This window comes from Bombina bombina, chromosome 6, assembly GCF_027579735.1.
Source record: "Bombina bombina isolate aBomBom1 chromosome 6, aBomBom1.pri, whole genome shotgun sequence".
Taxonomy (NCBI): Eukaryota; Metazoa; Chordata; class Amphibia; order Anura; family Bombinatoridae; genus Bombina; species Bombina bombina.
The window spans coordinates 740,527,149-740,550,349 of record NC_069504.1 but is presented as its reverse complement, the minus strand read 5'-3'; the positions used below and the strand labels follow the sequence as shown (position 1 = coordinate 740,550,349).

The window sequence follows — 23,201 nt, the reverse complement described above, 5'->3', positions numbered from 1 at the left end:
TGAGGGGGATTATTGAACAGGGGGGGTTTAATCATGTTTATGTGATTCAATCTGCTTATGTGAAGTGTTAACTGGGCTTGTGGCTTTTTGGAACATAATGACCTTTCGAAGTGAGGCAACCTTAAGGGTGGGCGCGCTTTTTTTTTTGGACTGTACGGTTCACCTTGTGACCGGGCAGGTTTACGTTCTGGTCTCCCATTTCCACATTCCTGACTGTTTGGTGACGGTGAATTTTAGTCCGCTGGTGTCTGGTTCATAGGAGGTGGGAAGTGCCCCAGCCATTGTGGGTGTCAGGTGCCGTTTAAATTGTTTTATTTTTTGGTGTCCTTTATCCAGTTATGGAGGATGCTGATGTTGAGGTTGTTCAACTTTCTGATTCAGATTCTTTGTCCTGTGACAAAGGCGAAATGGCCCCAGGTCAGTCAGTTATGTTCTTAAGGCCGTCCTAGAGCGCCTTGTTCCTCAGGCTCAGGGATTCAAGGGACTGCTAAGCCATCCACCTCGGGGGGGGGGGGGGGGCGGCCTGTCCTCCTTGAGGCGAGTTCCTTACCGCTCCCTACTACTACACATGCGGGTAACCCAGGTTATGTTTCTTTCCTCCTTGGAGGGTGGATTGTTCCCCCCCCCCCCCCCCGGAGGTTGTGGCACGTTTTTGCTTTTACATACTTTTTGGCGCTTGCTCGTCTTCAAAGTCCAGATGTTTATTTGCGATTGTGCTCGTGCCCGATTGCCCCAGGTCTCTAGGCCACAGGAGGGCATGTGCAGTTCCCTGCGGGTGTAACTGTTCCTGAGTGTTGTGCCTTTCGTTACAGGCTGGCTCGCCTTCGTGTTCTACTCAGACACGTTTTTGAGCTGTTTGGGGACCCTATCCTTCTCGGCTATGGCACTTATCAGTCTCCTCCTTCGAATGGCTCACCTCGTTAGACATGGGGGATGACATAATCTCCTTTAAGTCTTGTTATCGAGATCCTTCCCAGTTTTGTTGGAGGAACAGGGTTTTCCATTGGGCTGCTCCTGCGGATCTTTCTGTTCTTCTTGGGCGTTAACCCTCGGGTTGCCTGTCATTTTATTTTATCCGGTTAGGATCAATTTTATTTTTCATACTATGTTTCCTGTGGGAACTTTCTCTGGGATCGATGCTCACTGTTTGCTTCTACGGAAGTTGTTCGGGACACGTTACTCCCATGTTTGTCTCTTTTTTCTTCCTCCCTCTCTAAAGGGCTGATTTAGCCAGCTTGGCAGTTATGACCCTGGTTGCAGGCTGGTCCTGCTTGGGTTCAGATCTTCTGTCTTGCGGCTTATTCAGACACGTGGCGCCTATTATACCTTGCTGGTTAGGTTGGGGTGCAGTGTGCTCTCAATATTTATGTTTCTTGTTATTACAAGTGGCTCTCGGAATTGTTTCAGTCCTTCAATAGACATCTCTGGTGACTGGGTCAGTAAATTTTGCTGCATCACTCTCTGTTGCTTCCGATACCCTAGGAACCTAGAGTATTCCTTCCCACATGGTGGGAAGGTTAAAGGGTTAAGCGCCTCTTTTCCGCCGGTCAAGGCGGTTTTGCCTTTAGGAGGCCCTGGGAATTGTCCTTTTTGGACTTGTTCCTTTAGTGTTTCTCTTCTTCATTGAGACCTTCTTGGACTTTGTCCATTTCTCTTTGTGGATTGAGTCACCTTCGGGGGACTTGGATCCCTTCGGGAGTTGGTTGATCCTTTTCCGGGACATTAGACATTGAGGTCATTTTGAACTCCGGTTAGGGGTCCTTCCCCGGTGTTGGGAATGCTCTGCATCTACTTCTTGGGATAGAAGAGGTCCTAGTGGTTTTCCACTCATATGATTCAGGTATTGCCATCCAGGTGGCATCCAAACCCATGTTTTACTGTCCTCTGACTTTGTATCTAAGGTGATGTGGAGGCTTGCTGTTGCTCTGTTCGGGTGACTTGTCCTCACTGTTCCTCTTGTGTCTGGAGCTAATGGCTAGCTGGACAGCTAGCTCAGCATACTAATGCTCTGTGGCTATTCGGTGTACTGTAGCAAACCGAGGGTTGCTAGTTTGATCCCCGGCAAGGTCATGGGTCCTTTTTCCTTCTAGTTTTTTTGCCCGGGTCCGACGACGCGGGGTTTGGTTGGGTTGTGTTTTTTTTTCAGGCCTGGTGCCCTCAGAATGGGCCGCCTATTGTACCCTCCTGTTTTTGCATTCAGTGTCCTCTATAGCTTGGGTATTGTTTTCCCAAAAGTAATTAATGCAGCTGTGGACTCTTATCAGGTAAGCATAATTTAAGTTTTTCTTCATAAATGGAAAGAGTCCACAGCTCCCCACCCGTATTTTTTCTGTGGGGCGTCTCTTATTTTTTATTCTTCTGGCACCTTTTCACCCTGGTATTTCTACTACTGTTCCTTGTTCCTCGGCAGAATGACTGGGGGATGAGGGAAGTGGGAGGAGTATTTAAGCCTTTGGCTGGGGTGTCTTTGCCTCCTCCTGGTGGCCAGGTTCTTATTTCCCAAAAGTAATGAATGCAGCTGTGGACTCTTTCCATCTAAAGAAAAGAAAATAATCAGGTAAGCATAATTTAAGTTATTACAATCATGGGCGTCCACAAAGGGGGGAGGGGGGTCATTTACCTGAATGTAGCTCTGTTTAAGAGGAAGAAGCACAGTATTCTATCAGTTACATAGCATTCTGGAATTTAAAGTTCTCAACATTGTGCCAAAGCAGTTGTAGACTCTAGTTCCCAGCATGCATAGTATAGTGGTGGGAAATGAGCTTCCTGGAAGGCAGAAAGTCTACTCCCACCTCCATTTTAACAGCAGCAAAGAAAAAGGTATCTCTTTGATGGCAATGTGCTCTGAGTTAACACTTTCTGTGCAGTCTTACTCACATACTGGAATAGTTTGTTAAATGTTTTGCCAATAGCACAAATAGAGGAATGTTTATTTTGCATTTTTTAGGTAATGTACTGTTAGCAGTTTTATGCTTTATTATATGTATAGGTTAACTTAAGTTGGTTCTTTTGTATTTAATTGTAATTATGTTCTTCTTCTTTATAACTGTATAATACAACAGATCAAATAAAAAAGCACTAAATAATAAATAAACCAATATGCTCCTTCTATTTCCGTTTAAAAGTTAGGAGTCTGGATAAAGACATTCATTTTATTACACTCCAAAAAATTTTTAAAAGTGTATTAAAGTTTAGCATATAGTGACTCCAAAATTTATTGTGTACTAGTAAACTAGGACTAGCTGCATTTTGGAATAATTTTCAACTATTAAATATGTGTATATATGTGGGCATATTTCACATTACTGCCTCCTACCTTGAAAAATTTCTGTGGACGCCCATGATTACAATCTCAGTGTCCATTATTTACACTGGCTCTGAAAACTGTGTTTTCTTGTTTCCCTATAGCTTTGCTAAAAGTTAGTCTTTAGATCTCTGCTATGAGGCTAGCACATGAGACATTATAGGCTGCACTACATTCTTTCTGGTACTGCTACACATCTGTTCTCACAGTTTTTTTTTTGTTTTGTTTTTTTCTTGTTTTGTCTCCCTCTAGTGTTCAGCTTGTGTTTGGTAAGTAATTTATTTTATTATATTAAAATTACACTACTCCTGATAACACTGTGTATTGAGAACAGATATTTTGTATCATGTCCGGTATAAACCTCCTTTCCTGTAATAGTGTATATTTTGTGTATACTTTGAATACTATCTCCTAATAACACTATAATAATGCAGAGATGCCACCAACCGTTAATTACAGACCAAAAGAAATTTCATTCCAGAACCAAAAAGCCTGAAACCACTTTTGCCTCTTCAATACTGCCTGGTCTCAGCACATAATTACTAGATGATATAAAGAAGAAATAGGGTGTTCCCACTGTGTAATATTAACCATTCAATTAGGTAAATTAGTGTTCTCCCCAGAACCTTTTTTATGGGCACACCACACGGCCAAAGTTTAAGCTAACGTTAACATTTTCATTGTTTATGGCACAAATGATCATTTCTCCAACATAGGTGTGTCCGGTCCACGGCGTCATCCTTACTTGGGGGATATTCTCTTCCCCAACAGGAAATGGCAAAGAGCCCAGCAAAGCTGGTCATATGATCCCTCCAAGGCTCCGCCTACCCCAGTCATTCTCTTTGCCGTTGCACAGGCAACATCTCCACGGAGATGGCTAAGAGTTTTTTGGTGTTTAAATGTAGTTTTTATTCTTCAATCAAGTGTTTGTTATTTTAAAATAGTGCTGGTATGTACTATTTACTCTGAAACAGAAAAGAGAAGAAGATTTCTGTTTGTAAGAGGAAGATGATTTTAGCAAACGTTACTAAAATCGATTGCTGTTTCCACACAGGACTGTTGAGATGAAGTAACTTCAGTTGGGGGAAGCAGTTGGCAGACTTTTTCTGCCTGAGGTATGACTGGCCACATTTCTAACAAGACTTTGTAATGCTGGAAGGCTGTCATTTTCCCTATGGGGACCGGTAAGCCATTTTCTTAGATTAAGCAAAAGAATAAAAGGCTTCATAAGGGCTTATAAAACTGGTAGACATTTTTCTGGGCTAAAATGATTACTTTGCTAAGCATATTTGACAGATTATAACTCTTTATAGTTATTATAATCTTGGGGATTGTTGTTAAAAAACGGCAGGCACTGTATGGACACCTTTTTCAGATGGGGGCCTTCTCTAGTCATAGGCAGAGCCTCATTTTCGCGCCACTAATGCGCAGTTGTTTTTGGAAGGCAAGGCATGCAGATGCATGTGTGAGGAGCTAAGAACCACTGAAAAAGCTTATAGAAGGCGTCATTTGGTATCGTATTCCCCCCTGGGCTTGGTTGGGTCTCAGCAAAGCAGATACCTGGGACTGTATAGGGGTTAAATGTAAAAACGGCTCCGGTTCCGTTATTTTAAGGGTTAAAGCTTTCAAATTTGGTGTGCAATACTTTTAAGGCTTTAAGACACTGTGGTGAACTTTTGGTGAATTTTGAACAATTGCTTCATGCTTTTTCGCATATTCAGTAATAAAGTGTGTTCTGTTTAAAATTTAAAGTGACAGTAACGGTTTTATTTTAAAACGTTTTTTGTGCTTTGTTGACAAGTTTAAGCCTGTTTAACATGTCTGAACCATCAGATAAGCAATGTTCTATATGTATGAAAGCCAATGTGTCTCCCCATTTAAATATATGTGATAATTGTGACATAGTGTCCAAACAAAGTAGGGACAATGATGCCACAGATAATAATAGTGCCCAAGATGATTCTTCAGATGAGGGGAGTAAGCATGGTACTGCATCACCCCCTTCTGTGTCTACACCAGTTTTGCCCACCAAAGAGGCCCCTAGTACATCTAGTGCGCCAATACTTATTACTATGCAACATTTAACGGCTGTTATGGATAATTCTATTGCAAATATTTTATCTAAAATGCCTACTTATCAAAGAAAGCGCGATTGCTCTGTTTTAAACACTGAGGAGCAAGAGGACGCTGATGATAACGTTTCTGACATACCCTCACACCAATCTGAAGGGGCCAGGAGGGAGGTTTTGTCTGAGGGAGAAATTTCAGATTCAGGAAAAATTTCTCAACAAGCTGAACCTGATGTTGTAACATTTAAATTTAAATTAGAACATCTCCGCGCACTGCTTAAGGAGGTATTATCTACTCTGGATGATTGTGACAATTTGGTCATTCCAGAGAAATTATGTAAGATGGACAAGTTCCTAGAGGTTCCGGTGCCCCCCGATGTTTTTCCTATACCCAAGCGGGTGGCGGACATAGTAAATAAGGAATGGGAAAGGCCCGGCATACCTTTTGTTCCTCCCCCTATATTTAAGAAATTATTTCCTATAGTCGACCCCAGAAAGGACTTATGGCAGACAGTCCCTAAGGTCGAGGGGGCGGTCTCTACTCTAAACAAACGCACTACTATTCCCATAGAGGATAGTTGTGCTTTCAAAGATCCTATGGATAAAAAATTAGAGGGTTTGCTTAAAAAGATGTTTGTTCAGCAAGGTTACCTTCTACAACCAATTTCATGCATTGTTCCTGTCACTACGGCAGCGTGTTTCTGGTTCGAAGAACTAGAAAAGTCGCTCAATAAAGAATCTTCGTATGAGGAGGTTATGGACAGAGTTCAAGCACTTAAATTGGCTAACTCTTTTATTCTAGATGCCGCTTTGCAATTAGCTAGATTAACGGCGAAAAATTCAGGGTTTGCTATCGTGGCGCGCAGAGCGCTCTGGCTAAAGTCTTGGTCAGCGGATGTGTCTTCCAAGACAAAATTGCTTAACATCCCTTTCAAGGGCAAAACACTGTTTGGTCCTGATTTGAAAGAGATTATTTCAGACATCACCGGGGGAAAGGGCCACGCCCTTCCTCAGGATAGGTCTTTTAAGGCTAGAAATAAGCCTAATTTTCGTCCCTTTCACAGAAACGGACCAACCTCTACTTCTACATCCTCTAAGCAAGAGGGTAATACTTCTCAACCCAAACCAGCCTGGAGACCGATGCAAGGCTGGAACAAGGGTAAGCAGGATCTGGTGGGGGGCAGACTTTCTCTCTTTGCTCAGGCCTGGGCAAGAGATGTTCAGGATCCTTGGGCACTAGAAATAGTTTCTCAAGGTTATCTCCTGGAATTCAAGGAACTACCCTCAAGGGGAAGGTTCCACAGGTCTCAATTATCTTCAAACCAAATAAAAAGACAGGCATTCTTACATTGTGTAGAAGACCTGTTAAAGATGGGAGTAATTCATCCAGTTCCAATAGGAGAACAAGGGATGGGGTTTTACTCCAACCTGTTCATAGTTCCCAAAAAAGAGGGAACATTCAGACCAATTCTAGATCTCAAAATCCTAAACAAATTTCTCAGGGTTCCATCGTTCAAAATGGAAACCATTCGAACGATCCTTCCTACCATTCAGGAAGGTCAATTTATGACCACGGTGGATTTAAAGGATGGGTACCTACATATTCCTATCCACAAGGAACATCATCAGTTCGCTTTTCTGGACAAGCATTACCAGTTTGTGGCACTTCCATTCGGATTAGCCACTGCTCCGAGAATTTTCACAAAGGTACTAGGGTCCCTTCTAGCGGTTCTAAGACCAAGGGGCATTGCAGTAGTACCGTACTTGGACGACATCCTGATTCAAGCGTCGTCTCTGTCAAAAGCAAAGGCTCATACGGACATCGTCCTAGCCTTTCTCAGATCTCACGGATGGAAAGTGAACATAGAAAAAAGTTCTCTTTCCCCGTCAACAAGAGTTCCCTTCTTGGGAACAATAATAGACTCCTTAGAAATGAGGATTTTTCTGACAGAGGTCAGAAAATCAAAACTTCTAAGCTCTTGTCAAGTTCTTCATTCTGTTCTTCGTCCTTCCATAGCGCAGTCCATGGAAGTAATAGGATTGATGGTTGCAGCAATGGACATAGTTCCTTTTGCACGAATTCATCTAAGACCATTACAACTGTGCATGCTCAGACAGTGGAATGGGGATTATACAGACTTGTCTCCGACGATTCAAGTAGATCATTCTGGAACTGAGAGCGATATTCAATGCTCTCAAAGCTTGGCCTCATCTAGCAAAGGCCAAATTCATAAGGTTTCAATCAGACAACATGACGACAGTTGCATATATCAACCATCAGGGGGGAACAAGGAGTTCCCTGGCGATGGAGGAAGTGACCAAGATAATTCAATGGGCGGAGGATCACTCCTGCCACTTGTCTGCAATCCACATCCCAGGAGTGGAAAATTGGGAAGCGGATTTTCTGAGTCGTCAGACATTCCATCCGGGGGAGTGGGAACTCCACCCGGAAATCTTTGCCCAAATAACTCAATTATGGGGCATTCCAGACATGGATCTGATGGCCTCTCGTCAGAACTTCAAGGTTCCTTGTTACGGGTCCAGATCCAGGGATCCCAAGGCGACTCTAGTAGATGCACTAGTAGCACCTTGGACCTTCAACCTAGCTTATGTATTCCCACCGTTTCCTCTCATTCCCAGGCTGGTAGCCAGGATCAACCAGGAGAGGGCTTAGGTGATCTTGATAGCTCCTGCGTGGCCACGCAGGACTTGGTATGCAGACCTGGTGAATATGTCATCGGCTCCACCATGGAAGCTACCTTAGAGACAGGACCTTCTTGTTCAAGGTCCATTCGAACATCCGAATCTGGTTTCCCTCCAACTGACTGCTTGGAGATTGAACGCTTGATTTTATCAAAGCGTGGGTTTTCAGATTCTGTAATAGATACTCTGATTCAGGCTAGAAAGCCTGTAACTAGAAAAATTTACCATAAGATATGGAAAAGATATATCTGTTGGTGTGAATCTAAAGGATTCCCATGGAACAAGATAAAAATTCCTAAGATTCTATCCTTTCTACAAGAAGGTTTGGAGAAGGGATTATCTGCAAGTTCTCTGAAGGGACAGATTTCTGCGTTATCTGTTTTACTTCACAAAAGGCTGGCAGCTGTGCCAGACGTTCAAGCGTTTGTTCAGGCTCTGGTTAGAATCAAGCCTGTTTACAGACCTTTGACTCCTCCCTGGAGTCTTAATCTAGTTCTTTCAGTTCTTCAAGGGGTTCCGTTTGAACCCTTACATTCCGTAGATATTAAGTTATTATCTTGGAAAGTTTTGTTTTTGGTTGCAATTTCTGCTGCTAGAAGAGTTTCTGAGTTATCTGCTCTGCAGTGTTCTCCGCCCTATCTGGTGTTCCATGCAGATAAGGTGGTTTTGCGTACTAAGCCTGGTTTTCTTCCGAAAGTTGTTTCCAACAAGAATATTAACCAGGAGATAGCTGTACCTTCTTTGTGTCCGAATCCAGTTTCAAAGAAGGAACGTTTGTTACACAATTTGGACGTAGTCCGTGCTCTAAAATTCTATTTAGAGGCCACTAAAGATTTCAGACAAACTTCTTCTTTGTTTGTTGTTTATTCTGGTAAAAGGAGAGGTCAAAAAGCAACTTCTACCTCTCTTTCTTTTTGGCTTAAAAGCATTATCCGATTGGCTTATGAGACTGCCGGACGGCAGCCTCCTGAAAGAATCACAGCTCACTCCACTAGGGCTGTGGCTTCCACATGGGCCTTCAAGAACGAGGCTTCTGTTGACCAGATATGTAAGGCAGCGACTTGGTCTTCACTGCACACTTTTGCCAAATTTTACAAATTTGATACTTTTGCTTCTTCAGAGGCTATTTTTGGGAGAAAGGTTTTGCAAGCCGTGGTGCCTTCCATTTAGGTGACCTGATTTGCTCCCTCCCTTCATCCGTGTCCTAAAGCTTTGGTATTGGTTCCCACAAGTAAGGATGACGCCGTGGACCGGACACACCTATGTTGGAGAAAACAGAATTTATGCTTACCTGATAAATTACTTTCTCCAACGGTGTGTCCGGTCCACGGCCCGCCCTGGTTTTTTTAATCAGGTCTGATGAATTATTTTCTCTAACTACAGTCACCACGGTATCATGTGGTACGTCGGTCGAATGACTGGGGTAGGCGGAGCCTAGGAGGGATCATATGACCAGCTTTGCTGGGCTCTTTGCCATTTCCTGTTGGGGAAGAGAATATCCCCCAAGTAAGGATGACGCCGTGGACCGGACACACCGTTGGAGAAAGTAATTTATCAGGTAAGCATAAATTCTGTTTTAAAAGTTAAATTATGCACTGAATTTGTGCTTTGGATAGCAGTGCCCCACCCAGCTACTTCATAATGCCACCCAACTGGCTAAATGTTTTGTGGAGAACACTAAGTACAGATCTTTTTGTGAGGATCCGAATGCATAAGAACGCAGCTGCTCATGCCGTTTGTATCTTTTCGTAACTGGATTGATTTTAGTGAAAGATCACCTACAATAAGATGTAGATTTGCACAGATCTTAGTGTGGTTATCTTTCACTAGAATCAATCCAGCTACGAAAAGGTCTGAACCGCTTGAGCGCCGCCTACTTGCGTATTCGAATCCTCACAAAGGGATCCAAATGCATGTTCCTAACACTGAATAATATAATTAAAAGGCACACTCACAACTGTAGAGCACCAAAAAGTTGCTAGCAGGGTAATCTGGTCCCAAAGTAACAAACTGTGTCTCCTTGTAGCTCCACTTGATAGTCTTTCTTCATGATATATTCTCTCCTACATTTAGGGCCAGATTACAAGTGGAGCGCTAAATATTGCTTTCATGTAAGCGATATTGGTGCTCCACTGTGCGCACGCTAATGTGCGCTGGTATTACACATTAACAAGAGTGCGCTTCCATAGGCTCCTATGGGAGCCTTGTTCTGATGCCGTCAGACGGGATCAGAACTTCAGTGCAGCAAAGGGGTTAAGTAGCGCAGCAATTTTAATGATTATGTACATATTTATTTGTGTTAATATGTGAATAAACGCATATTAACACATAAATATATATGCAGACGAACAAAGAACCAGTGAGTCTCCAGGCGTTAAAACAAGTAATTTATTTCAAAGGCAATTGATTCCAATGGAGTCATAAAAACACATAGTTAAAAATGTCATGACACAAAGCGGTATACGTCTTCCGTGTTTCGGCAGGAAAGACGCAGCCTTACTCATAGACACCTAGATATACATAGATATATAGATAGATAGATATATGGAGAGATGGATAGAGAGAGAGATGTGGAGATAGAATCTATATATATATATATATAGAGAGAGAGAGAGAGAGAGATTCTATCTTCTACCCTCTACCCCTCCAAAACACAGTTCCCATAGACCGCAATGTAAAGGCATTATGCCCTTTTGTGAGCGTGCGATAATGTAGCGCTCCACTTGTAATGTAGCCCTTTGTGTATACAATAAGATAAATATATCTCTATAGTTTGTGTGCATTGGTAGTGATTTAAACTTCTGCATGCTTTTGTTGACCTGTATACATTTATGTGTAAACAGGGCAGCTATGTTATATACAGTTAATGAGGGGCAGTCTTAAATATGTCTTGTTTTGCATATTCACCATCCCTATATACTTGGCTTATGCACCATATACACAGTCATGTATACAAGATATGTCCTGTATACCCACAGTTTTGTAGACACTGCATGTTCTGTGTATACATAGTCTTGTATAGAAATACTAAAAAAGTTTAAAATTGTTCTATTGTTACAGAATGTTCTTAATAGGGCTTCTTCCAAGTTACAGTCTGAAGAACCCAACACAATGATTCCTCTGTTACCTTTAAGTTTGCCAGAAGGAACAGATCATGACAATGAGGATAACAGTAAGTATCAGCAAAATGTGACATTGTCTATCCCAGTGATTCAGTCCTCAGCTTAGGATGCTAGTCAGATTTTATGTGAGGGAGGAAAGATTCCAAACATCTCAATAAAAATATTATATATGTGCTATATATATATACATATATATATATATATATATATATATATATAGTTAATTTTTATCTCATTGTTTTACTTTACTGGAGTCCTTGGTGCCACAGGAGAATAAATATACATTTGATATATAGTCCAAGGGTGTCTCTAAGAAAAGAAAAATATTGTGCTGAAAATCTATTGTGTAGTTCTGTGACATTGTAACCTCTATACTCTTTCACTTTTGAAAAAAGTTTGAGAAGATTGATCTGTGCTAAGACATTCGGGTGTTCTGAAACCCAAAAATGTATTTAGTGATTCAGACAGATGATACCATTTAAAAAAAATTTCCAATTTACTTCATTTATCAAGTTTGCTATATTCCCATGATATTCTGTATTGAAGAGATACCTAGGCAGGCATTTGAAGCACTACATGGCAGGAAATAGTGCTGGCAAAGAAATGTGCCGGTGTTCTAAAGAAAGTGGTATACCACATAGGAATGTGTATACCACGTCACTTTAGGTCACGTGACTCAGCTGCTGGAGGGGTGTTGCGCACAATGCGCATGCGCAAGAGGCCCAACCTCCTCCAAACAGCTGATGTAAAGTAAACAACGGGTCGAGGAAATATATGGCCCGTAATCACTGCGGTCGCTTTATTCAATAATCTAGACTCTATATGCGACTGTCATGCATTTAGTTTTTAGCTCACTCAAATACACTCTAGATTCTAGAGTGTATTTGAGTGAGCTAAAAACTATATGCACGACAGTGACAGATGTGACAGCATAGTGCTACCGTCATGATACCCACGTCACACACCCTCACCTGCCCTACCCCACCCCACCGAAATAAAATATTGTAGCATTCACCGGACTTCATAGAAAAATTCCAAACACTGCGGCGCACGGAGTAGGGCCGCATGCGCATTGCAAAGTACGGTCCATAGAATCCTGCGACCCGTTGTTCGCAAGTAAATCATCTTAAACAGCTGTTTGTAGGAAATGTGTCCTCTTGCGCATGCGCATTGCGCGCCACACCCCTCCAATAGCTGATAAAACGTCACCGGAAGTGACGTGGTATACACATTCCTATGGTATACCAGTTACTTTAGAACACCGGCTCCTAAGCATATGTCTCTGCTTTTGAAGAAAAGATAACAAGAGAATGGAGAAAAATTGAAAATAGACATAAATTAGAATGGTGTTTAAAATCACATGCTATATCTGAATTATAAAAGAGAATTTTTGGGTTTCATATCCTTTTAAATATAATTTATTTTTTTATAATTTATGGAGCAAAGCGAAAAAAATATGGCTGCACTCATGGAAAAGATAAAAAAAAAAAAAAAGCACAAATGTTCTCAATAAAGGAGCTTTAACGGGACACTAAACACCTGCTGCAAATTCTGCACACTAACTTCTGCTGTCAATGATAAATGGCCTTAAATCTAGTAATCAAGGATGTTTATGCTGTTTGTGCAGTTTACCCCCAGTATGTTCAAGAAGAGTGTTGTCAAACAGATTGCTGATACTGTGCTTAATGCTGCCATGTATGCCGCCATATTGTAAAGTACGTTACTCACACGAACAGCAGTCACGTGATGCGCATGACATATACTCTTATTAATCAAGTTTAGAAGAGGATTATCAGAACGCTTGCTCACTGTGGTGCTGAGTGTGTGCTGCATTAGATGTATATGGTATTAAAATAATCATATGTGCCTCATATATAAACATTCAGTTTGTAAAGGCATTGTAATAATAAAAGCACTCACACTTTTTCTACGTTATAAATACATCTGCACTATTGAGTGCACAGCTCCAGGAACGGTTGTAATTTCTCATAGCAAACTACAGGGAGGGGGGAGGCATGTTTCGTGGGAAGAAATCAGCTGAATAACGAACGCTGCGTATACATTTACTAGAAGATTTATGCACTAAAATATTTTAATTTATCTACATTTAATAAAATCTATGTATGTATAACAGCGTTAGTGATTCAGCTGCTTTCTTCTCACGGAACATGCCTCTCCCCACTCCCCTTCTTCCCCTCCCTCACTCTCTGTAGTTTGCTATAATAAATTATAACCGTTTCTGGAGGTGTGCATTCCTGGAGCCGTGCACTCAATAGTGCAGATGTATTTATAACGCAGAAAAAGTGTGATTGATTTTATTATTACAATGCCTTTACAAACTGAATGTTTACATATGAGGCACATATGATAATTGTAATACTATATACATCTAATACAGCACACGCTCCGCACCACAGTGAACAAATGTTCTCATGATCCTCCTCTAAACTTGATTGATAAGAGTATATGCCATGCGCATTATGTGACTGCTGTGCCCATGGGGCAATATGGCGGCATATATAGCATCACCAAGCGCTGGATCAGCAGTTTAATTGAAGACACTCTTCTAGAACTTTTTGGGGTAAACTGAACATCAAGAATAGAGATCCATGCATAGTTTGTTATTAGTCAGTATAAGTTAGTATAAAGGAATTTTAGAAGATGTTATAGATCCCTTTAATGCCTGTTTGTTGGGGGTTAAACACAAAGTGGTTAACAATCTATCAGCAAATTTGTTTTCCACCCAAAGAGGTCACTTTTTGTTTTGACACAATCACAATATCGTGTGACATTTTAAAGGTATATTTGCATAAATGGTCCGGATTCAATTTTATTGTATAGTCTGTCTGCAGTGGGAAGGGCAAACATTTACATATGTACTGAACACATGAGATTCTGTACAGCTAAGGGGACCTTCAGGAAAAGTGAGATCAGGACACCAACATTTAGACGTGTAGCAATCTTTCTGTAAATATTTGTTTCTAATTCTCAGTCACACGTTTATGATTGTCACTTTCAGTACATGCATCTTTTCAAATGTGATCCCACCTTCATGACCAGGATTTCAAAACCTATTGTAAGCTGAATCTATCCTGATCACTCATAAGCAATATGAATGCCTTGTGTATATAGGCAGCATGGGTATACTGGGCATGTTTAATTAATTTTATTGAAACTTTTAATATTTGAAAAATATTTTTTTATTTACAATTATTAATATTTAAAAATAAATTTTGGTTTGTTTGAAAATATATACATCTGACATTATGAAGAAGACTATGGGGCCTATTTACTATGGTGCGAGCAGACATGATCCGATATAGGGGATTATGTCTGCTGCACATTGATAAATGCCGACAGCATACGCTGTTGGCATTTATCATTGCACCAGCAGTTCTTGTGAATTGCTGGTGCAATGCCGCCCCCTGCAGATTTGCGGCCGCTAGTAGGGGGTGTCAATCAACCCGATCTTATCCAATCGGGTTGATTTCTGTCCGTCACCTCAGATCAGGCGGACAAGTTATGTCTGCTGCTTCATAACTTCTGTTTTACGGAGCTTAATAAATATGCCCCTAAATGTTTCTAAAGATAAATTGTCTGAACCCAATGTCTCTCAGGATGATGCTGTTAAGGCAATGCCACAGCTTTCTCCTCAAACATCCCAAGCCTCTATAGCGTCACATACAGTGCCCTGCAGTTTCTCTCAGCCTTCTGGAGGAGTTTATTTGCCTGCAGATTTTGCTGCACAGGTATCTTCTGCGGTATCTGCAGCATTATCTTCTTTTCCTATCCTGGGAATAGACATTCAGATAGTAAGTTTTCTGTTCCACCTACTGCTATGCAGGTTGCCCTCCTTCATAAGTCTGAGGAGGATACGTCGGTAGCCTCTCAGGGTGAAATCTCAGATTCGGACAGTATTATTCCTTAATCTGATACTGAAGAAGTAAACTTCAGATTTAAGCTTGAACACCTTTGTGTACTGTTAAAGGAGGTTCCTTTGTGGAAGTTTTTCCTGTCCCAGACCGTGTGACGGAGATTATTTCACAGGAATGGGAGAAGGTAGGGATTCCTTTCTCCCCGTCTCCTGTATTTAGAAAGATGTTTCCTGTTGCTGACTCCATTAAAGATTCTTGGCGCACGGTGCCTAAAGTAGAAGGGGCTATTTCTCCTGTTAAGTGTAGTCAGTCCACGGGTCATCCATTACTTATGGGATTATATCTCCTCCCTAACAGGAAGTGCAAGAGGATCACCCAAGCAGAGCTGCTATATAGCTCCTCCCCTCTACGTCATACCCAGTCATTCTCTTGCACCTAACTAAAGATAGGACGTGTGAGAGGACTGTGGTGTGTTAAACTTAGTTTTTATTTCTTCAATCAAAAGTTTGTTATTTTAAACGGCACCGGAGTGTGTTGTTTGTTCTCAGGCAGCATTAGAAGAATAATCTACCTGAGTTTGTCTATGATCTTAGCGGTCGTAACTAAGATCCACTTGCTGTTCTCGGCCATTCTGAGGAGTGAGGTAACTTCAGAACAGGGGATAGCATGTAGGGCCCACCTGCAAGGAGGTATGTGCAGTAAATTATTTTCTAAGGAATGGAATTGACTGAGAAAATACTGCTAATACCGATGTAATGTAAGTGCAGCCTTAAATGCAGTAGTAGCGACTGGTATCAGGCTGATATGTATGTATGTATACTCTGAGGTATTTCTGGGGAATGGAATTTCACTAAGAAAATACTGTCAATATTAAAGTAATATTTGAGCCTGCACTGCAGTGAAAGCGACTAGCAGCAGGCTTATTAATAACACTTCATAATTTTCAATTTTTAAAACGTTTACTGGCATGTTAATCGTTTTTTCTGAGGTACTTGGTGATAAAACTTTATGGGCATGATTTTTACCACTTGGCTGTCGTTTTTTTTTTTCTGAATAAAAACAGTTTACTGAGCTTCCCCACTGTTGTAATATGAGTGGGAGGGGCCTATTTTAGCGCTTTATTGCGCAGTAAAAATTTAGTCACAGTCTTCCTATTTCTTCCTCCATGATCCAGGACGTCTCTACAGAGCCCAGGGGTCTCCAAAACTAGTTTTGAGGGAGGTAATCAGTCACAGCAGACCTGTGACAGTGTGTTTGACTGTGATAAAAACGTTTATTATTTCAACTGTTATCCGTTTGGGTATTAAGGGGTTAATCATCCTTTTGCTGGTGGGTGCAATCCTATGCTAACTTTATACATTTTCTGTTAAAATGTGGTTGTTTTAACATATTTGGTTCATTGTTAATTCAACTGTGTTACATTTTTATGTTTTCTTAAAAGCGCAGTAGCGTTTTTTATATAGCTTGTAAATTTATTTAAGAGTTTTTTTTCCAAGCTTGCTAGTGTTATTGCTAGTCTGTTTAAACATGTCTGACACAAATGAATCTGTTTGTTCATTATGTTTAAAGGCCAATGTGGAGCCCAATAGAAATTTGTGCACTCAATGTATAGATGTTACTTTGAATAAAAGTCAAACTTTATATGTTAAAAAAATATCACCAGACAACGAGGGGGAAGTTATGCCGACTAACTCTCTTCACGTGTCAGTACCTTCGCCTCCCGCTCAGGAGGTGCGTGATATTGTGGCGCCAAGTACATCAGGGCGGCCCATACAAATCACTTTGCAAGACATGGCTAATGTTATGACTGAAGTACTATCTAAATTGCCAGAATTAAGAGGTAAACGCGATCACTCTGGGGTAAGAACAGAGTGCGCTGATAATAATAGAGCCATGTCTGATACTGCGTCACAATTTGCAGAACATGAGGACGGAGAGCTTCATTCTGTGGGTGACGGATCTGATCCAAGTAAACTGGATTCAGACATTTCAAATTTTAAATTTAAGCTTGAGAACCTCCGTGTATTACTAGGGGAGGTATTAGCGGCTCTCAATGATTGTAACACGGTTGCAATTCCAGAGAAAGTATGTAGGCTGGATAAATATTTTGCGGTACCGGCGTGTACTGACGTTTTTCCTATACCTAAAAGGCTTACAGAAATTGTTAACAAGGAGTGGGATAGACCCGGTGTGCCCTTTTCACCCCCTCCTATATTTAGAAAAATGTTTCCAATAGACGCCACCACACGGGACCTATGGCAGACGGTCCCTAAGGTGGAAGGAGCAGTTTCTACTCTGGCTAAGCGCACCACTATCCCGGTGGAGGATAGCTGTGCTTTTTCAGATCCAATGGATAAAAAGTTAGAGGGTTACCTTAAGAAAATGTTTGTTCAGCAAGGTTTTATATTACAACCCCTTGCATGCATCGCGCCTGTCACTGCTGCGGCGGCATTCTGGTTTGAGTCTCTGGAAGAGACCCTTAGCACAGCTCCATTGGATGAGATTATGAACAAGCTTAAAGCCCTTAAGATAGCTAATTCATTTATTTCTGATGCCGTAGTACACTTAACCAAACTTACGGCTAAGAACTCCGGATTCGCCATTCAAGTGCGTAGAGCGCTGTGGCTTAAATCCTGGTCAGCTGATGTGACTTCTAAATCTAAATTGCTTAATATTCCTTTAAAAGGGCAGACATTATTCGGGCCCGGCTTGAAAGAAATTATCGCTGACATTACTGGAGGTAAGGGCCATGCCCTGCCTCAAGACAGGGCCAAACCAAATGCTAAACAGTCTAATTTTCGTGCCTTTCGTAACTTCAAGGCAGGAGCAGCATCAACTTCTTCCGCTCCAAGACAGGAAGGAACTGTTGCTCGCTACAGACAGGGCTGGAAACCTAACCAGTCCTGGAACAAGGGCAAGCAGGCCAGAAAACCTGCTACTGCCCCTAAGACAGCATGAAGTGAGGGTTCCCGATCCGGAAACGGATCTAGTGGGGGGCAGACTTTCTCTCTTCGCCCAGGCTTGGGCAAGAGATGTCCAGGATCCCTGGGCGTTGGAGATCATATCTCAGGGATATCTTCTGGACTTCAAAGCTTCTCCTCCACAAGGGAGATTTCATCTTTCAAGGTTATCAGCAAACCAGATAAAGAAAGAGGCGTTTCTACGCTGTGTACAAGACCTCTTACTAATGGGAGTGATCCACCCAGTTCCGCGGTCGGAACACGGGCAAGGATTCTATTCTAACCTTCAGACCAATCTTGGACTTAAAGATCCTAAACAAATTCCTAAGAGTTCCATCATTCAAAATGGAAACTATTCGAACCATCTTACCCATGATCCAAGAGGGTCAGTACATGACCACAGTGGATTTAAAGGATGCCTACCTTCACATACCGATTCACAAGGATCATTACCGGTATCTAAAATTTGCCTTCCTAAACAGGCATTACCAGTTTGTAGCTCTTCCCTTCGGGTTAGCTACGGCTCCAAGAATCTTTACAAAGGTTCTGGGCTCTCTTCTGGCGGTACTAAGACCGCGAGGCATAGCGGTAGCTCCGTACCTAGACGACATTCTGATACAAGCGTCAAGTTTCCAAACTGCCAAGTCTCATACAGAGTTAGTTCTGGCATTTCTAAGGTCGCATGGGTGGAAGGTGAACGTAGAAAAGAGTTCTCTATTGCCACTCACAAGAGTTCCCTTTCTAGGGACTCTTATAGATTCTGTAGAAATGAAAATTTACCTGACGGAGGACAGGTTATCAAAACTTCTAAATGCTTGCCGTGTCCTTCATTCCATTCAACACCCGTCAGTGGCTCAGTGCATGGAGGTAATCGGCTTAATGGTAGCGGCAATGGATATAGTACCATTTGCGCGCCTGCATCTCAGACCGCTGCAATTGTGCATGCTAAGTCAGTGGAATGGGGATTACTCAGATTTGTCCCCTCTGCTAAATCTGGATCAAGAGACCAGAGATTCTCTTCTATGGTGGCTTTCTCGGCCACATCTGTCCAAGGGGATGCCCTTCCGCAGGCCAGATTGGACGATTGTAACAACGGACGCCAGCCTTCTAGGTTGGGGCGCAGTCTGGAATTCCCTGAAGGCTCAGGGATCATGGACTCAGGAGGAGAGACTCCTTCCAATAAACATTCTGGAATTAAGAGCAATTTTCAATGCTCTTCTGGCTTGGCCTCTTTTAGCAACTCTGAGGTTCATCAGGTTTCAGTCGGACAACATCACGACTGTGGCTTACATCAACCATCAAGGAGGAACAAGGAGTTCCCTAGCGATGATGGAAGTCTCAAAGATAAATCGCTGGGCAGAGTCTCACTCTTGCCACCTGTCAGCGATCCACATCCCAGGCGTGGAGAACTGGGAGGCGGATTTTCTAAGTCGCCAGACCTTTCATCCGGGGGAGTGGGAACTTCATCCGGAGGTGTTTGCCCAACTGCTTCATCTTTGGGGCAAACCAGATCTGGATCTCATGGCGTCTCGCCAGAACGCCAAGCTTCCTTGTTAGAGAGCATCAGTGATTCTAATCGCGTCTGCGTGGCCACGCAGGACCTGGTATGCAGATCTAGTGGACATGTCGTCCTGTCCACCATGGTCTCTGCCTCTGAGACAGGACCTTCTGATTCAGGGTCCTTTCAAACATCCAAATCTAATTTCTCTGAGGCTGACTGCATGGAGATTGAACGCTTGATTCTATCAAAGCGGGGATTCTCGGAGTCAGTGATTGATATCTTAATACAGGCTAGGAAACCTGTTACCAGGAAAATTTACCATAAAATATGGCGTAAATACTTATATTGGTGCGAATCCAAGAGTTACTCATGGAGTAAGGTTAGGATTCCTAGGATATTGTCTTTTCTACAAGAAGGTTTAGAAAAGGGTTTATCTGCTAGTTTGTTAAAGGGACAGATTTAAGCTCTGTCTATCCTTTTACACAAACGTCTGGCAGAAGTTCCAGACGTTCAGGCTTTGACTAGGATTAAGCCTGTGTTTAAGACTGTTGCTCCGCTGTGGAGCTTAAACTTAGTTCTTAACGTTCTGCAAGGTGTTCCATTTGAACCCCTTCATTCCATCGATATCAAGCTGTTATCTTGGAAAGTTCTGTTTTTAATGGCTATTTCCTCGGCTCGAAGAGTCTCTGAGTTATCGGCCTTGCATTGTGATTCTCCTTATCTGATTTTTCATTCAGACAAGGTAGTTCTGTGTACTAAACCTGGGTTCTTACCTAAGGTCAGGCATGTCCAAAGTCCGGCCCGCGGGCCAATTGCGGCACGAGTACCGGACTGATATGGCCCCCCAGTGAGTCCCTGACCGCCGCTCAGTTAAGTCCCAAACTGCCTTGAGTAGTGTTATTTCTGTCTCAGTGCACGGCAATCGGCCGTTATCCGTCCTCTGACGTCACACGCCACAGGAAGCTCAGCCGTACTGAGCCACAGGAGTACTCCTCCACCATCTTGCTGATCTCTACAGAGTTTTTTTTGTTAAATCCTGTCGAACAGTGATTCCTACAAGGTAACCTCTTAAATAACTTTTGCTGCACTATAATTACTGCCATTATCATAACCTTGTGAAGTGATTATGAATAACTTTTGCTGCACTAAAATTACTGCCATTATCGTAACCTTGTGAAGTGAATAAGAACTGACTTTAACGTAACCCTGTGAAGAGAACTTTCATATGCTTTAAGACAGTATTACGATATCAACATTTGACAAGCATTTAATAATTAACACAATATATGTTTGTTACACCCTTTATATTAGTTAACACTATAAGGAAGTATTAACAACATTAGGTGTTTTTTATATGAAGTGTCCCAGCAGGGATATATAACAAGGAACTCTATGAAGAGTATATATTTTATTAGAATTATCATTCAGAAAAAGGTATAGGACAGGTAGTTCCAGCAATTAGTTATATGCTGTACAATGGAATTAAATTTTGGTGTTATGGTGTTATGTTCCTGTTCACATTTTCTGAACTTAAAAGTTGACAGACAACCTTTATTAGTTTGTGTAATGTACTTTACAATGCTCCTGGCATAGTTCAGCTTCCTGTTTTTTTAAAGGCAGAGTGATTTAACACATGTTTAGATTTGTCATCCAAGTCACAAAATGTAAAAGTATGCCGTTTTCAATAAACTTTGCATAAAATAGTTAATTTGCATTTATTTTAAAATGGTTCAAAGAATGTCAGGCAAAATGGTCGGCCCTCGCACATGTTCACTTCATGAAATCTGGCACTCTTCCAAAAAAGTTTGGACACCCCTGCCTAAGGTAGTCACTAACAAGAATATCAATCAAGAGATTGTTGTTCCATCATTGTGCCCTAACCCTTCTTCAAAGAAGGAACGACTTTTGCACAATCTGGACGTCGTCCGTGCCCTGAAATTTTATTTGCAGGCAACTAAAGATTTTCGTCAAACTTCTTCCCTGTTTGTCGTTTATTCTGGACAGAGGAGAGGTCAAAAAGCTTCGGCTACCTCTCTCTCTTTTTGGCGTTGTAGCATAATACGTTTAGCCTATGAGACTGCTGGACAGCAGCCTCCTGAAAGGATTACAGCTCATTCTACTAGAGCTGTGGCTTCCACTTGGGCCTTTAAGAATGAGGCCTCTGTTGAACAGATTTGCAAGGCTGCAACTTGGTCTTCACTTCACACTTTTTCAAAATTTTACAAATTTGACACTTTTGCTTCTTCGGAGGCTGTTTTTGGGAGAAAGGTTCTACAGGCAGTGGTTCCTTCCGTGTAAAGATCCTGCCTGTCCCTCCCGTCATCCGTGTACTTTTAGCTTTGGTATTGGTATCCCATAAGTAATGGATGACCCGTGGACTGACTACACTTAACAGGAGAAAATATAATTTATGCTTACCTGATAAATTCATTTCTCCTGTAGTGTAGTCAGTCCACGGCCCGCCCTGTTTTTTACGGCAGGTCTAAATTTTAATTAAACTCCATTCACCACTGCACCCTATAGTTTCTCCTTTCTCATATGGTTTCGGTCGAATGACTGGATATGACGTAGAGGGGAGGAGCTATATAGCAGCTCTGCTTGGGTGATCCTCTTGCACTTCCTGTTAGGGAGGAGATATAATCCCATAAGTAATGGATGACCCGTGGACTGACTACACTACAGGAGAAATGAATTTATCAGGTAAGCATAAATTATATTTTCTACTCTGGCTAAGAGAACTACGATCCCTATAGAGGATAGCTGCTCCTTTAAGGATTCCATGGACAAAAAGCTGGAAGCTTATTTGAAGAAGATGTATGTTCATTGAGGTCTTCAATGGCAAGCTGCAGTTTGTATTGCCACAGTAGCAAGTGCAGCATCTTATTGGTGCGACGCCTTGTCATGAATCTGAACTCAAACTAGCCAATTCCTTTATTTCTGATACTAACATGCAAGTTATTAAACTGGGAGCCAAGATGTCTGGCTTCTCTGTCCTAGCCCATAGGGCATTGTGGGTAAAATCTTGGTCAGCTGATGTTACCTCTAAGTCCAAGCTTCTGTGCTTCCTTACAAGGGTAAGACCTTGTTCGGACCTGGTCTGGCAGAAATAATTTCTGATATTACTGGTGGAAAGGGTCTTTTCTACCGCAAGACAAAAAGAACTTGTGCGTGCTCTAAAATTCTACCTACAGGCAACTAAGGATTTTCGCCAGTCTTCTGTCCTGTTTGTTTGTTTCTCAGGAAAGCGTAAGGTTCAGAAGGCTACTTCTACTTCTCTTTCCCTCTGGTTGAGAAGTATTTCTTTCTAATGACACGATGAGTCCACGGATCATCTAATTACTATTGGGAATATCACTCCTGCCCAGCAGGAGGCAGTAAAGAGCACCACAGCAAAGCTATTAAATATCACCTCCCTTCCCTCCCACCCCAGTCATTCTCTTTGCCTATGTTAGAGCAAGGAAGTGGTAAATTTAGGTGTTAGATAAAGATTATTCAAGCAAGATTTTATTGTTTTTTTAAAAGGTGCAAGATTGTGCTGCTTTGTCCTAGGGTGTAGCTGTAGCGCCGATCAGTCTCTTCAGTAGGGTAGTGGTGGCTTTAGAGCACTGGGAACTTGTGGGACATAATTCTCACTGCACCTCCCATGTAATTTATGCTGCCCTAATCT

At 41.9% G+C, this 23,201-nt stretch overlaps 1 protein-coding gene across 2 annotated transcripts in view; it reads left to right on the top strand.

The window, feature by feature from the left end:
• The window catches only part of LOC128663585 (tumor necrosis factor receptor superfamily member 10A), a 340,293-nt gene that overhangs the window by 300,877 nt on the left and 16,215 nt on the right, over positions 1-23,201 (top strand). For both annotated transcript variants that reach the window (XM_053717981.1, XM_053717980.1), the window contains exons 7-8: positions 3,557-3,573; positions 11,137-11,248. In XM_053717981.1, the coding sequence (XP_053573956.1) occupies positions 3,557-3,573; positions 11,137-11,248 (129 nt within the window). The remainder of the gene's footprint in view (positions 1-3,556; positions 3,574-11,136; positions 11,249-23,201) is intronic.